Genomic DNA, 12203 nt, shown 5'->3' on the forward strand with positions numbered 1-12203 from the left:
ACTCCGAGGAGGACAGACCAGTCTGAGTAGTGCGGAGAGAATCTGCCACCATCCCAGATTCATGACTCTTGCTTTCGAGTTGATTGGGCCCTTCCCTTCCAAATGATCCACCCTTTCCTCCTCTGTGACACAGAGATGGCCTTGAGATTCCTGAGTGCCAGACAGAAGTCCTGGGTTGGGACCTGGAGGCCTGGCTGCCCTAGTGGACTGTCTGCTGGGAAGAATCCAGTTCTCTAGACTAACCTGGGAGGATGAGGGAGAAAGCAATCTCTTTCCTCCCCACATCAGGAACTCTCCAGAAATCAAGGACCAAAGGCCTTGTCTCTTAGTCCTCCAGCCCACCATCCACCCCAGTCGACTCAGTACAGGCCTAAGGTGTCAGACATCCTCTCCACCTATCCCCTGGAGTCTGAGGGGCCTCGTTGTGGAAGGAGTGAAAATGAGGCTACAGAGCGTTCTCTCTGTGATGTTGGAAACACCTTCCCCGGGGCCTCTGCTTCCCCATCTCTCCAAAGCTCCTTCCCCTCAGCTCCCTGCCTGTCTTCCATCTTAGAAATTGGCAGGCAGTGTCTGCCCTGTATGCAGACACCCCCATACACTCTGGCGCTCAGGGACCTTCTATGTGGCGGCTGTCATACCACTCTCCCCTGGGCTGGACCAGGTCCTCCTAGAGGTCCTGAGAACCGAAGCACCTGGCTCTCCCTTTTTGAGTTGAGCTGCTCTCAGGGATCCCTCTGAACACACCCAGGTCTCGTATCACATTCTTGCTCAGAATGGCTGTCTCAGCATCTTATCACAGCTCCTTTGGATGCCCCCCCGCCCCCCCCCGTCACTTGATCTGTCCCCGACACCTGCCCTTCACTATGTCTAGATATCCAGACAGGCCACAAGAAACAAGAAACAATAAAAACAGAACAACAACAAAAGTCACCTCAGGTGCCTTTTCAGCCTCCTCTGACAGTGTTGTGCCCCAAACTCTGCCCTCTTTTCCTGTTTCAATTTCCCTATCTATTGTAGCATGATTTGCTGAATTCTTTATTATCTTTATTATCTAGCTCCAAAGCTCCAAAAGTTAGATTTTCCTCCCTCTTGCTCACTGTCACCCTGGCCCCTAAAGCACACCCCGACACAGTGGGAATGCGGTAAATATTTGTGGAGTGAAGATGTGGTGTCACAGACAGCATGTGACTTCAAGGGACACTCACATTCCACTCTTCAACTTCTTCTGGATTTCAGAATGCTGAAATTTAGAATCGGGCATAGTGGTTCATGCCTGTAATCCCAGCATTTGGGAAGCTGAGGCAGGAGGATATGCCAGTTTGGAGTACCGACGTAGGGGTCTGGAAAGAAGGCTTAGTTGATGAATGTACCACGCTTCCAGAAGATGAAAGTTTGGTTCCCAGCACCCACACCATGTAGCTCACAACCACCTATAAGTCCAGCATCAGAAGATTTAACGCCCTCTTCTGCCTTCTGAGTGTGCCTTCGAGTGCAAGTGCACTTACATGCTCGAGTGCACACACCCACACCCACATACACACAATAATAATAATAATAGTAAGGAATATAAAAAAAGAAAAGGAAAGGAAAAAAAAGCGAGACTTTGCTGCAAAAACCCAGAAACAGAGAAGTCAGGCGGCGTAGGACCGAGACCCCGAGGTGGACAAGTCCCCCCACTACACTGATTGTACCAGCCTGCCACACCCTCCCTGGCAACCCAGCCTGCCCTGTCGCCTGCCCCCACTGGGCGCTGTGGGGAGGCGGGCGGAATGAAAGACTGCTGTCAGCAGCTGTACAGAGAGCTCCTCAAGGTTGGCCTGGCCTTATCAGCACCCGAGCGAGCTCAGTCACGGAATGATGTTTTCCTAATGTTTGCGCAGTATTAGCGGGGTCGGGGACCTAATGTAACTTCCATTGAATATTAACCGACAGGACAGGGTGGAGAGGACTTGAGCCTGTCTTCCTAGAGAACCCTGGGTTGGCCCTGGGGGCTGAGCTGGGCTCGTGAGGAAGATCCTACAGGGTGGGCCATGCTCTCCTGTACTTCTTGTCCTGCCTCTGGCCAGGCTTTCTGCTGCCAGAGGCTGGGCCCTTTTGTCCTGGGACCAAGAGCCAAGGTTGGGCAGGCGTCCCTCTCCCTAACTTTAGTCACAGGAATGAATTTTCCACCCACTGTTTGCTTGTTCACGAACACCCCCCAGGCTCCCCCACCGTAGTCTCTGCCCTCCAGGGAAGCCCCTTGTGGGCTCTGTGGCATAACCTCTGCCCAGTCAGGACTCCTGGGTCTGTGGGATCTGAAGCTCTTTCAACCCAGAGAATGCAAAGGCTTCATTCTCAGTCTTTGGTCCTAATCCTCGCCCCACTCTGGCCCACCGTATCACCTCTCTTGCCTCAGTTTCTCCACCTGAGAGTCAGGTAGATCTTCCTTTACTATCCTTAGCTGCTCTGGAAGCCCTGTTTCCAGCTCCCTTTCTGGTCCTCGAGAACTTTAGGGTGTCAGTCCCTAAGTCCATGTGTAGGAGAGGTAGACAGGAAAATAAGTGAAAAGATGTCTCTAGACACCCGGTCAGTGGCTTTGGGATCTTTCCATCAAGCCGAGGAAAGGTTCTGGGACCGCTAAGACTTGGGCAGAATGAGCATTAGCCTTCCTAGAGCTTGCCCAGGGTGGCCCAGAATGTTTTGCTGTCCTGGTTTAACTTGTACCTCAAAATCCCTCGATAATGCAGGTGTGTGTACACACACACACACGCACACGCACGCACACACACACACACACACACATATGCAGGCACTCAACAGGAGCATTTACTGACTGCAACACTCTCTGACAGTGACTCAGCGGCTCTCCTGTCCTCCTGACAAGAAAGGTTAGTTATTTCCCAGCCCAAGAAGCAAACAGTTTAATTCAAGGCTGAGTGAGCTAAGACTGGATGGGGTGGGACTGCTCTTCTCCCAGGAGCTGGAATCTAGGATCACTCGGCTCTGTGGATGTCTGGGACAAGTAGAGACCAGAGGGGCTGGAAGTCTCCCTCAGTCTCCCCCCGCCCCCGGAAACTGTTTAACAAAAGACACATGGCACATGACCGCAGGCAGACTTACTAGCTAGCCACCTGCCCCATTGGACTGCCTGCCTTTCTCCCATGCACCGACCATTCTATAGGAGAGAAGCGTTCTCAGACACAACTCCCTCTGGGCACTTGTGCTTAGGAACACGGAATCGCCAGTTATCAGAACTGAAGAACATGCAGTCCTTAGTTGTTCATCTGGTCTCCAACATTCACATGTGCGCCACAGCCCATTTACAAAGCAGTCCTCAATGAGAAGATGAGGCGAGCCAGGGAGCAACATGCCCATGGGCCCTAAAAGCCCCTACTCCCATATCAGGGAAGCAGAGGTCTGCCAGCGTACGGTGTGCATAGTAGGATCTTGGGCTCTAATTTTCCAGCAAAACTCCTGAATTTGTGCTGAGGACCTGCAAGGACCCTTCGAGGGACAGGCATTCAGAAGACTCTCGGAACGGGAGAGCAGAGGCTGGGAAGGGGGACTGTCATGCTTAGCCTGGATCCCGGGATGTGTGCGTGTGTGTGTGTGTGTGTGTGTGTGTGTGTGTGTGTGTGTGTGTTTCCATAGAGCTAGACTGAGGGTCTGGCCAGAAGAATATGGTGTGGGTTGGAAGTAAATGTCAGCTGGGAAAAGTGAGTTGAGAGAAGGAAGGGATTTGAAAATGAACTCAAGTTATTTAGAAAAAAAAAGATTTTATTTGTGAGCTTAAGAAGAAAATAGTTCTTTTTTCCTATTTCCTCTCTCTCTCTCTCTCTCTCTCTCTCTCTCTCTCTCTCTCTCTTTCTCTTTTTCTCTCTCTCTCTCTCTCTCTTCTGTAGGTTGGGGCTGGCCCAGGGCCCTGCATGTTTACCAGGCATTGGCTCTACTACCATGCTACAGCACTGGCCACTGAAAACAATGTGCAAATGAGGCCTGGCCAGCACCGTGTGGGGCACAGTGCGGGTCACAGCGTGGAGCACAGCATGGAGCACCGTGTGTGGCACAGCGTGGGGCACAGCATGGGGCACAGTGTGGGGCACAGTTTGGAGCACAGTGCGGGTCACAGTGTAGGGCACAGCGTGGAGCACAGCATGGAGCTCAGTGTAGGGCACAGTGCGGGTCACAGTGTGAAGCACAGTGTGGAGCACAGTGCGGGTCACAGTGTGGAGCACAGTGTGGGGCACAGCGTGGGGCACAGTGTGGGTCACAGTGTGGGTCACAGTGTGGAGCACAGTGCGGGTCACAATGTAGGGCACAGCGTGGAGCACAGCGTGGGGCACAGCGTGGGGCACAGTGTAGGGTACAGTGTGGGGCACCATGTAGGAAGCACTGAGGTGTCCGAACAGCGTGAGGCTGGGGTTGGGGGCCTCTGCTCTTCCAGTAACTGCCGTGGGGACTTCAGCAAGGTGGCTAACAGCTGTGGTCCTCAGTTACCTCTGCTGTGAAAGGGGGACAGTGTTCATTCCAGCCTCCCAGAACTGTCACAGGAAAGAAAGAGGAAGAGTCATTGGAGGAAGAGCCAGCTCCTGTCTGACGGCAGGAGGTGGCTTGGTGTGGGACCTCATCCCACTGTTTGGAAGAGAAAAATCTAGAGATTGCCTAACATCTAGGAATGAGAACTAAGGGAACTGGGGTGCTTGTCCTTGGACAGGATGCCCAGAGTAGGGTCCTCTGGTCGTATTTATGAAGTCTTGGTAGTCAGCGATTGGGTGTTTGCCATGTGGTGTTCTATGCTTTTCCTAATGCTCGTGGTATCCATTAGAGAACGCGCCCATCGTAGCCGCCTCATGGTGGCACAGGAAGGACTCAGTGGCAGTTGCTGGGAGCTGAAGTGAGTGAGTGGGAGCTTTATCTCTGAATCTTTCTCAAGACCAAGCCCAGCCACTCCCTGTGGTCAGATCTCCAGGCCCTCCCTCCTCTCAGCCATTAGCCAGTCATCCCAGGGCCTGTCACAGAGCCATAAAGGACGGCTGGAGCTGTAAATGCCGGGTTGGTCGGAGCCGGGGTGCAGGTGGGGCAGGGTGTAGGGAGTGCGGAGGGAGGCTCACCTTCCTTCTTCATGCCAGCCCGGAAGCACTTCTTGAGTCTGCAGTAGCGGCACTGGTTCCTCTTGTCTTTGTCCACTACGCACTGCCGACTAAACCTGGAGAGGGCGTCGGATGGTGGGACGGAGAAGATGCAGGCTCCCCCTCTTAGGGCAGAACGAGGACCCCAGCTGCTTCTGACCCCGACCCAGCTCCCTCCTTGCTCCATCTCTGCACCCCATGAGTTCTAATGTTAACCCATCAGATGCCAGAGGGGTCTGTGACTGTCTGAAAGTCCAGTTTGTCCCACTCAACGTAGGAAACTGAAGTCCAGCAGAGCTGAGTTGGAAACTTTAATCTCTTGGATACCAGAGGCTAGATATTTTCACCACATTCTATGAGAGTGCATAGCCCATAGCAGGCTGCTGGCTACGGCTTAGAGTCAACAGTTGGCTCACAAAAGGGAAAGGCAAGGTTATGGGGAGGATATGAGTTTCAACATGGACTCCACCACTCATTTAAGTTGAATGACCTCAGCTAAACTTCTAGCTATCCAAGACATAGCTTCCTCATCTACAAAGTGAGGATAATAATTGTGACCACCTCAGAAGGGCATTGACAGGTGACAATGAGATATTACAGGCTTGGCATGGGACAGCGGATGCTCAGGCAACCACTGCTAATATTTTACGGTTGCTATCCAAAATGAGAGATGCCTTTGAAAGAGGGAGTTTTCAGAATCTTGGGGGAACCCCAGGGATAAGTGGAAAGGCTTAGGGCCAATGCCTTGTTGGAACCTAGAAAAAACAGCAGGTTGGAGGGCCAGTCCTATCTTCTCTATGTTTGATAGGCGATTGCTAAAGTTGCTGCTTCCACCCGGATCCACAGATGCTAAGAAAACAGACCATCTGGAAGGGCTGGAAGGGCAGGTGCCTCAAGAGGGACCCTGGAGGGCATGAATCCCAACACACCCGTATCCCAGCTGAGTAAGTCGAGGCCTCAGCTGGCTGCTCACCTGCAGGAGTACATGTGGTTCTTCCTCACGCTTCTCCTGAAGAATCCCTTGCAGCCGTCACAGCTCGAGGCTCCGTAGTGTTTGCCTGTGGCCCGGTCTCCACAGATGGCACAGAGGGCGCTGACGCCCAAACTGTTGGATGAGTTGAGGTTGGCGCCTTCAGATGGGGATGTGTCTGCACCAAGAGAGAGTGAGTGAGAACCAGGGGGGACAGAGAGTGAAGTGGGGGGAACGCCTGAGACTTAGAGTGGGCTCTCCAGAGCTGGGGGGTTACTCCAGCTCCATCCTTCTGCTCTCAGAGTCAGTTGGTTTTGGGGGTCTCAGTTTCCAGTCTGTAAACCAGAACCACCTGTACTGCTGGTCTCCTGGACACCTGCAAGGACTCGCTCTCCACAGAGCTTCCTCAGGAAGGAGTGAAACTGGACCACCATGTAGCCACTTACAGACACCTGGCTGGGAGCTTCGGAAGGGACAGCGACTCCCCCAGCCTCTTCCTCATCAGGAGAAACAGAACAGGGGAACCTGAGTTTAGCCTCAGACTCTGTGAACCCTTCCAAGGAGGGGAAAGGTATACCTGGAAAGCATCCTTTGCCTCTGACTGGGTGCTGACAGGGGTCTGGGTGGATGTGGAGCCATCTTTACCACAGATTAGAAGCTATTGCCCCGTAAGAGTGTGAGGACGGCACTCAAGACCTCTGGCAAAGGAGGTTTCAGTTTGTGTGCCAAGAATCCTGGGCATTTGTACCAGTACTACCCCTAGCTAACTTCTGGTCTTAGACCAGCTCCTTTTCCTAGCCTCAATTTCCCCAACTACAAAAGGAATCAGTTTAACTGGTTTGGTTGGTTTTAGATTAAAGAGAAAAAAAAAAGTCAACGGGTCTCTCTTTATCTAAAGGCAAATCTTCCACCACAGATCAATTCTTTAGGAAATCTCTTCACTGGAGATGTAAAAACAGGAGGATCAAGAGTTCAAGGCCAGCCTTGGCGACATAGTAAGTTCAAGTTTAGTCTGGGCTACTTGAGACATTGTCCCGAAAAAATAAAAATCACCCTTAGGAGATGATAAATTCTATAATAATTCTCCCAAAACAAACGTGCAGGCATGTTCACAACACACACACACACACACACACACACACACACACAGGAGGGGGCCTTTCCATAAAGATTGCATATGACCTCGGATTCCTAAGGGAATGGCCTATTGCAAATGGGAGAGGGCTGTGGGGTGCCAAAGCATAGACCCCGCAGCCTTGCAGCATAGGATCGGATCCCTTTTGGTCTTGTAGCACACTGGGTTATTTCTTGTCGTTGCCTCCCCCACTTGTCATATGGAGCATAGTCATCTCCCCGAGCTGTTTATAGGTTCAGTGAGTCTGCCGGAAGTGCTTGGCATTCAGTAGGTTCTAGAACTAAGTGCTTCTCTGCAGAAGAGAACGCTCCCAGCAAGCGTCTTGCATCCCTTTCTCATTTCTGCTGGCTCCTGGCTGAACTCTTCCTAGGACTCCTGAATGTCCAGAGTGGAGCCCCCTGCAGCTGGTGAATTATTCCCAAGGCAGGGATAATTGTTAAGCTTCATCGGTGCCCTTTCTCCCACAGCCTCTCCTCCCTCGACCCCCGGGGAGAGCTGAGCCCGCAACTCAGGCAGAGGCTGGCAAGGTGTCCTCTTGCTGGGCAGCCTGGGTTGGGCATAATTAGCCGGGTCATCTCCTCTGAGGTCAGCAGGCTATTTCCATTGCCCAGTTAAGAAGACTGAGGCTCAGAGAGGAAAGGGACTTGCCCAGTTTCCTTTACAATGCTGCCAGGCAGAGGGACAGGGTTTATGGGGTGGTGTGCTGTGTTCGGCCATGCTGCCCATGCCTGGGTATCTGTGAGGACCCTTCTGCTGTTTCTGAATTGAGGATGGAAGGTAGGAGCCATTATCCTTAGAACCTTCTAACCCTCAGCATGAAGCCCATTGACTTTGGAAGACAACCTCTTATAACCCCAACTTCCAGACCTCTGTGAACTTCGGCAGGGCATATAGACAGACCCCTTCCATTGTATACAGAGTCCTAGAAGACAAACATGTTGGGGCCAAGACCAAACACTAAGAGAAGCTCTTGTATAATTTATACTATGTGCTACCCATCTCCATTTTACAGATAAGGAAACTGAGGCTGGGGAGGAAGAGTTTTTCCAGAGCTGGGGGTGACTGATGTGTCCTCAAGACACTTAAGGGCTTGCCTGCAGGTTCAGACTGAAGGGCCTGTGTGGTGGTCAGGAGTGTGACGGTATGTGCTGTCCCTGAGAGGGTCACATGATACTATCTCAGGGCAGAAGCAACTTATTCACTACTTTAGTACGTTTCTCCCTGAGCACCTCCTCAGAAGCATCCATCCTTCTGAAAGCTTTTGGCCAACAGGCTAGGGTAAAGGAACACATTTTTATACTGCACAAGAGACAAAGGAGGAGGTGGTATGCCCAAGGTCACACCATACACGGCAAGAGGTACTAGGGGAGGCAGTTGGGGGACTGACCATGGACAGAGCCCACACGATGCCTCTTCTTTCCAGGAGGATTGAGAGCACAGCTTTCCAGGCCGAGCCTTATAGCGTCAGAGTCATGGATGAAAGGTGGTAGCAGGCCAGCCCCAGCCAAGTGCCTTCTCTCCAGGGCTAGTCTAGAAGCTGGTTCCCTCCTATCCAGGAGCTTACCAGCCCCCTTCCGCCCCCACTCCCAGTCAGGAAGTCTACCTTCTCATTCCCTGGCAAAGGAAAACCATCACCCCCTCCAGACATATTCTCAGTGATATTGGAACAGATGTTTGAGCTGGAGCGACACACACTGACAACAGAATCGGCTCAGAGACAAACACACAGGCTGCTGATGTGACTCCCAGTGTCTGGTACACAGCAATAATGAAGACCCTCACAACAAAACCATGCTATTTTGGGAGGCTAGAGTATAGGATCCCAAGTTCCAGGCCAGTCTGGGAATATGTTCTAAGTTTCAGGCCAGCTCAGGAACATATACTCTACATAAAATCAACAAAGCAAAACGAAAAGAAAACCAAGTCCGGTATGGCGGCGCACCGTTTAATCCCAGAACTGGTGAGGCAGAGGTGGTGGGATCTCTATGATTTTTGAGGCCAGCCTGGTCCATGTAGTGAGTTTCAGAGCAACCAGAGCTACGTAAAGACTCTGTCTCAAAATAAAATAAAACAACAAACCCCCATGCAACGGAGCGACACAATTGTGTACATCAGAGAATGCTGCTCAGCAGCACAGGGGCTGTGTGCACATGAGCGTATGCAAAGTGCCACCCAGGGCCACCAGGCAGGAAGCAGAGTATGCCCACCAGTCCACATTCATGTTACAGGCCTGTGACACACACTCACAGACACTATACACACACACAGGTACGCGAGAAAGAAAAACGGATGCCCCTGGAGATACAATCACAGACCACTCAACAAACACGGACAGATGAAGCCAGGACACAAACTTAAAGGGGGAACAAACTCGCTGCTGTGTTCTTGTGTTTGCCACGCTACCTACACACTTACATGGACACCTAGGGCCATGCATGTAGACCACACGGCTGTGCCGGCTTTTCTAGCTAGGAAGCCTGAGAATTCCCCTCCCTCGGCCGCCCCTGAACTCTCCTTTCCCTGAAATATAGCTATGCCTCCTGTCCCCATCTCTAGGAACAGGACAGGGCTTTTTTGCTTGCTCATAGGCCCAGGGGCCCGAAGGTGGACCATGTCGGGTGAGATTTCTGCAGTCACTCCTGAGGAAGCTCACCATCACGGCCTGTTGTTGTAACATGGTGAGGAAGGCAGCCTGAGATCCCAGGACCTAACTAGGGAAGATCTGGGAAATGTTTCTGTCGGAAATCCACCTCTGCAGGCCTCCCTCACCCAGAATGCCTCTGGCCACAGTACGTGGGTCCACTTGCTTCACCTGGCAATACCTGTACGAGCCTATAGGACCAACCTACAATTTTCTGTATTTCTCCTCCCATCCCAAAGTCCAGTGCCAAAGATTCACTCTATACCTGGGCACAACTGCCCCCACCTACCGTTGGCCATGGTCAACACCTGCACATTTTCAAACTCCAGGGTGGTGTAGGCTGGGTCCAGAGCGGCACTGTAGTCGGCCATATCCATGTCGACGAGGGTTTTAGAGAGTCGCATTCTCCCCTACCCACGGCTCAGCCCCCTGTCCTGCCCTGCCCAGGATGCCACCCAAGCCCCTGGGCTGAGCCCCAGCCCCCGTCCCCGCCCTCTCCCTGCCTCCTCCCAGGTCCCTTCTCTGCCTTCCTCTGTTTCAAACTGTCCTCTGGGAGACTCAGCCTGGCGTCCTGGCCTAGCCTCTGCAGAGGGTGGAGGCTCTGTGGGGAGGGGTGGGGGTTAATGGTTAATCACCCCCGTTGCTGGGTAGGCTGGGTGGAGCCACGGGGATTTGGCTGTTTGTTGGTTTCTGACTGACACCTGGGGTGCTAATTACAACTGTTGGGCCCCAGGTCATTAATATTCAGTTACCAATCTTCCAAGGCAGGAACTGGACAGGACTGACATTTGTCAAACCCTTACCTCAGCAGCCCCCAAGCCAACATCCCTCCAAGTTGGATATCCCAGCTGACACACTTAGACACTGGCATGTCTATCTCCAGAAAGCCCTCATCCAACCACTTCCCAAATCATTGACTTCCATCCTCAGTGCTGTGAATGAGATAAAGCTGTCCCAGGGACAATGAACTGGGAATCTGGACCCCAAGACCCACCCTGGATCTTTTGGATCCTTGCTGAAGAAGACTCTTTGTGATCCCTTCTGGGTTCTCACCTGCCCCAGGAGCCACCTGGACCCACATATGAGTTCCTTGCCTGATCCCTGACAGCTCCCGGATGGCCCCCTGTCACACCGAATGCTTCCACAGCCCCCACCCTTCCCAAGCCAGGCACAATCAGGCCCTCAGACCTAGGCTTACGCTCAAATACCTACCATCTGCTAACTATGACTTCTAGGTAAAGGGTTCTCCTTCCAAGCCTTGGTTTCCCTCTTGATCAAATCCACAGTCAATCTGAAGGGATCGTTTGGGCATTACATGAGACCTAAAAATAGCTGTTAAGGTACACAAGCCGGTGCCTCACCCCCAACCCATCATTTTCTGCTATGTAGCCAAGGCAGTGCTCAAATTCTTGACACTCCTACCTCACCTCCCAAGAGCCAGAATTAAGAGGAATGTGCCACCATGCCCAAGTAATTCCTCTTCTCATTTTGTGTCCCCTTTCTGCCTCCCTGTTTCTCTTGTCCCTCTCTTCTTCCCTTTGGGGTGAGCTGCATGGATGTACCCCCGTACAGTCACAGGGAGATAGCTCAGAATGTCTCTGCACGTCTCAACACTCATTCCAGGCTTTAAGTTTCTGTTTTTAGATTAAAAATGATGATCTGAAAAAAAAAATGATGATCTGTATAAACGTTTTGCCAACATGTATGTCTGTGCACTGCATGCATGCCTGGTGCCCGTGGAGGCCAGAAGAGGCTGTTTGGACCCCATAGGAACTGGAGTTACAGACAGTCGCGAGCCACCATGTGGGTGCTGGGAATTGAACTCCAGTCCTCTAGAAGAGCAGCCAAGGCTCTTAACTGCTGAGCTGTTTCTCAGTCCTACATCCCCACCCCACCTTTTTTTTAAGCCTTTAAAACCTTTTTTCTTTACATTTTCATCTCATTGACCACATTCTTTATGGGGTTTGACTATGAGCTTGGTGCATCTGCTCCCTTGTACTTGTTTTGTTTTGGGTTTGAACAATTATGCAATCTCCCTGTGTGTTCTTCTCTGCTGACCTTTTTTTTCAAGATAGGGTTTCTCTGTGTAATAACTCTGACTGTCCTGGAACTTGCTCTGTGGATCAGGCTGGCTTTGAACCCGTAGAGATCCACCTGCCTCTGCCTCCCCAATGCTGAGATCAAAGGCGTGCGCGGCCCCCCGCTGCCACCGCCTCTGCTGACATTTTTCAGACTCCCACTCTAGCTGGGGAGAGAGAGTCACTAAGGGCTGAGAGTGAAGACAGCCGCTCGGAAAGCTTCAGGGCCTGCTTGAAAGAGGCATTCAGACGGCACAGTACTAACACAGAG

The 12203-nt window shown here is 52.0% G+C and overlaps 1 protein-coding gene across 4 annotated transcripts in view; it reads right to left on the reverse strand.

Annotated features, from left to right (window-relative positions):
- Positions 1-12203, reverse strand: part of Hnf4a (hepatocyte nuclear factor 4 alpha) — a 61774-nt gene that overhangs the window by 14382 nt on the left and 35189 nt on the right. For 2 of the 4 annotated variants that reach the window (XM_050150934.1, XM_050150931.1), the window contains exons 1-3: positions 10144-10396; positions 6082-6256; positions 5091-5185 (exon numbers count right to left, since the gene is read on the reverse strand). In XM_050150934.1, coding sequence (XP_050006891.1) covers positions 5091-5185; positions 6082-6256; positions 10144-10258 — 385 coding nt within the window. In that variant the 5' untranslated portion in view covers positions 10259-10396. Of the gene's footprint in view, positions 1-5090; positions 5186-6081; positions 6257-10143; positions 10397-12203 lie in introns of those variants that run through there. The other 2 variants (XM_050150933.1, XM_050150935.1) reach the window with 2 other exon arrangements.

Source organism: Alexandromys fortis, unplaced genomic scaffold (genome assembly GCF_014885135.2).
Source record: "Alexandromys fortis isolate MF-2015 unplaced genomic scaffold, M_Fortis_MF-2015_v1.1 scaffold_27, whole genome shotgun sequence".
Classification (NCBI taxonomy): Eukaryota; Metazoa; Chordata; class Mammalia; order Rodentia; family Cricetidae; genus Alexandromys; species Alexandromys fortis.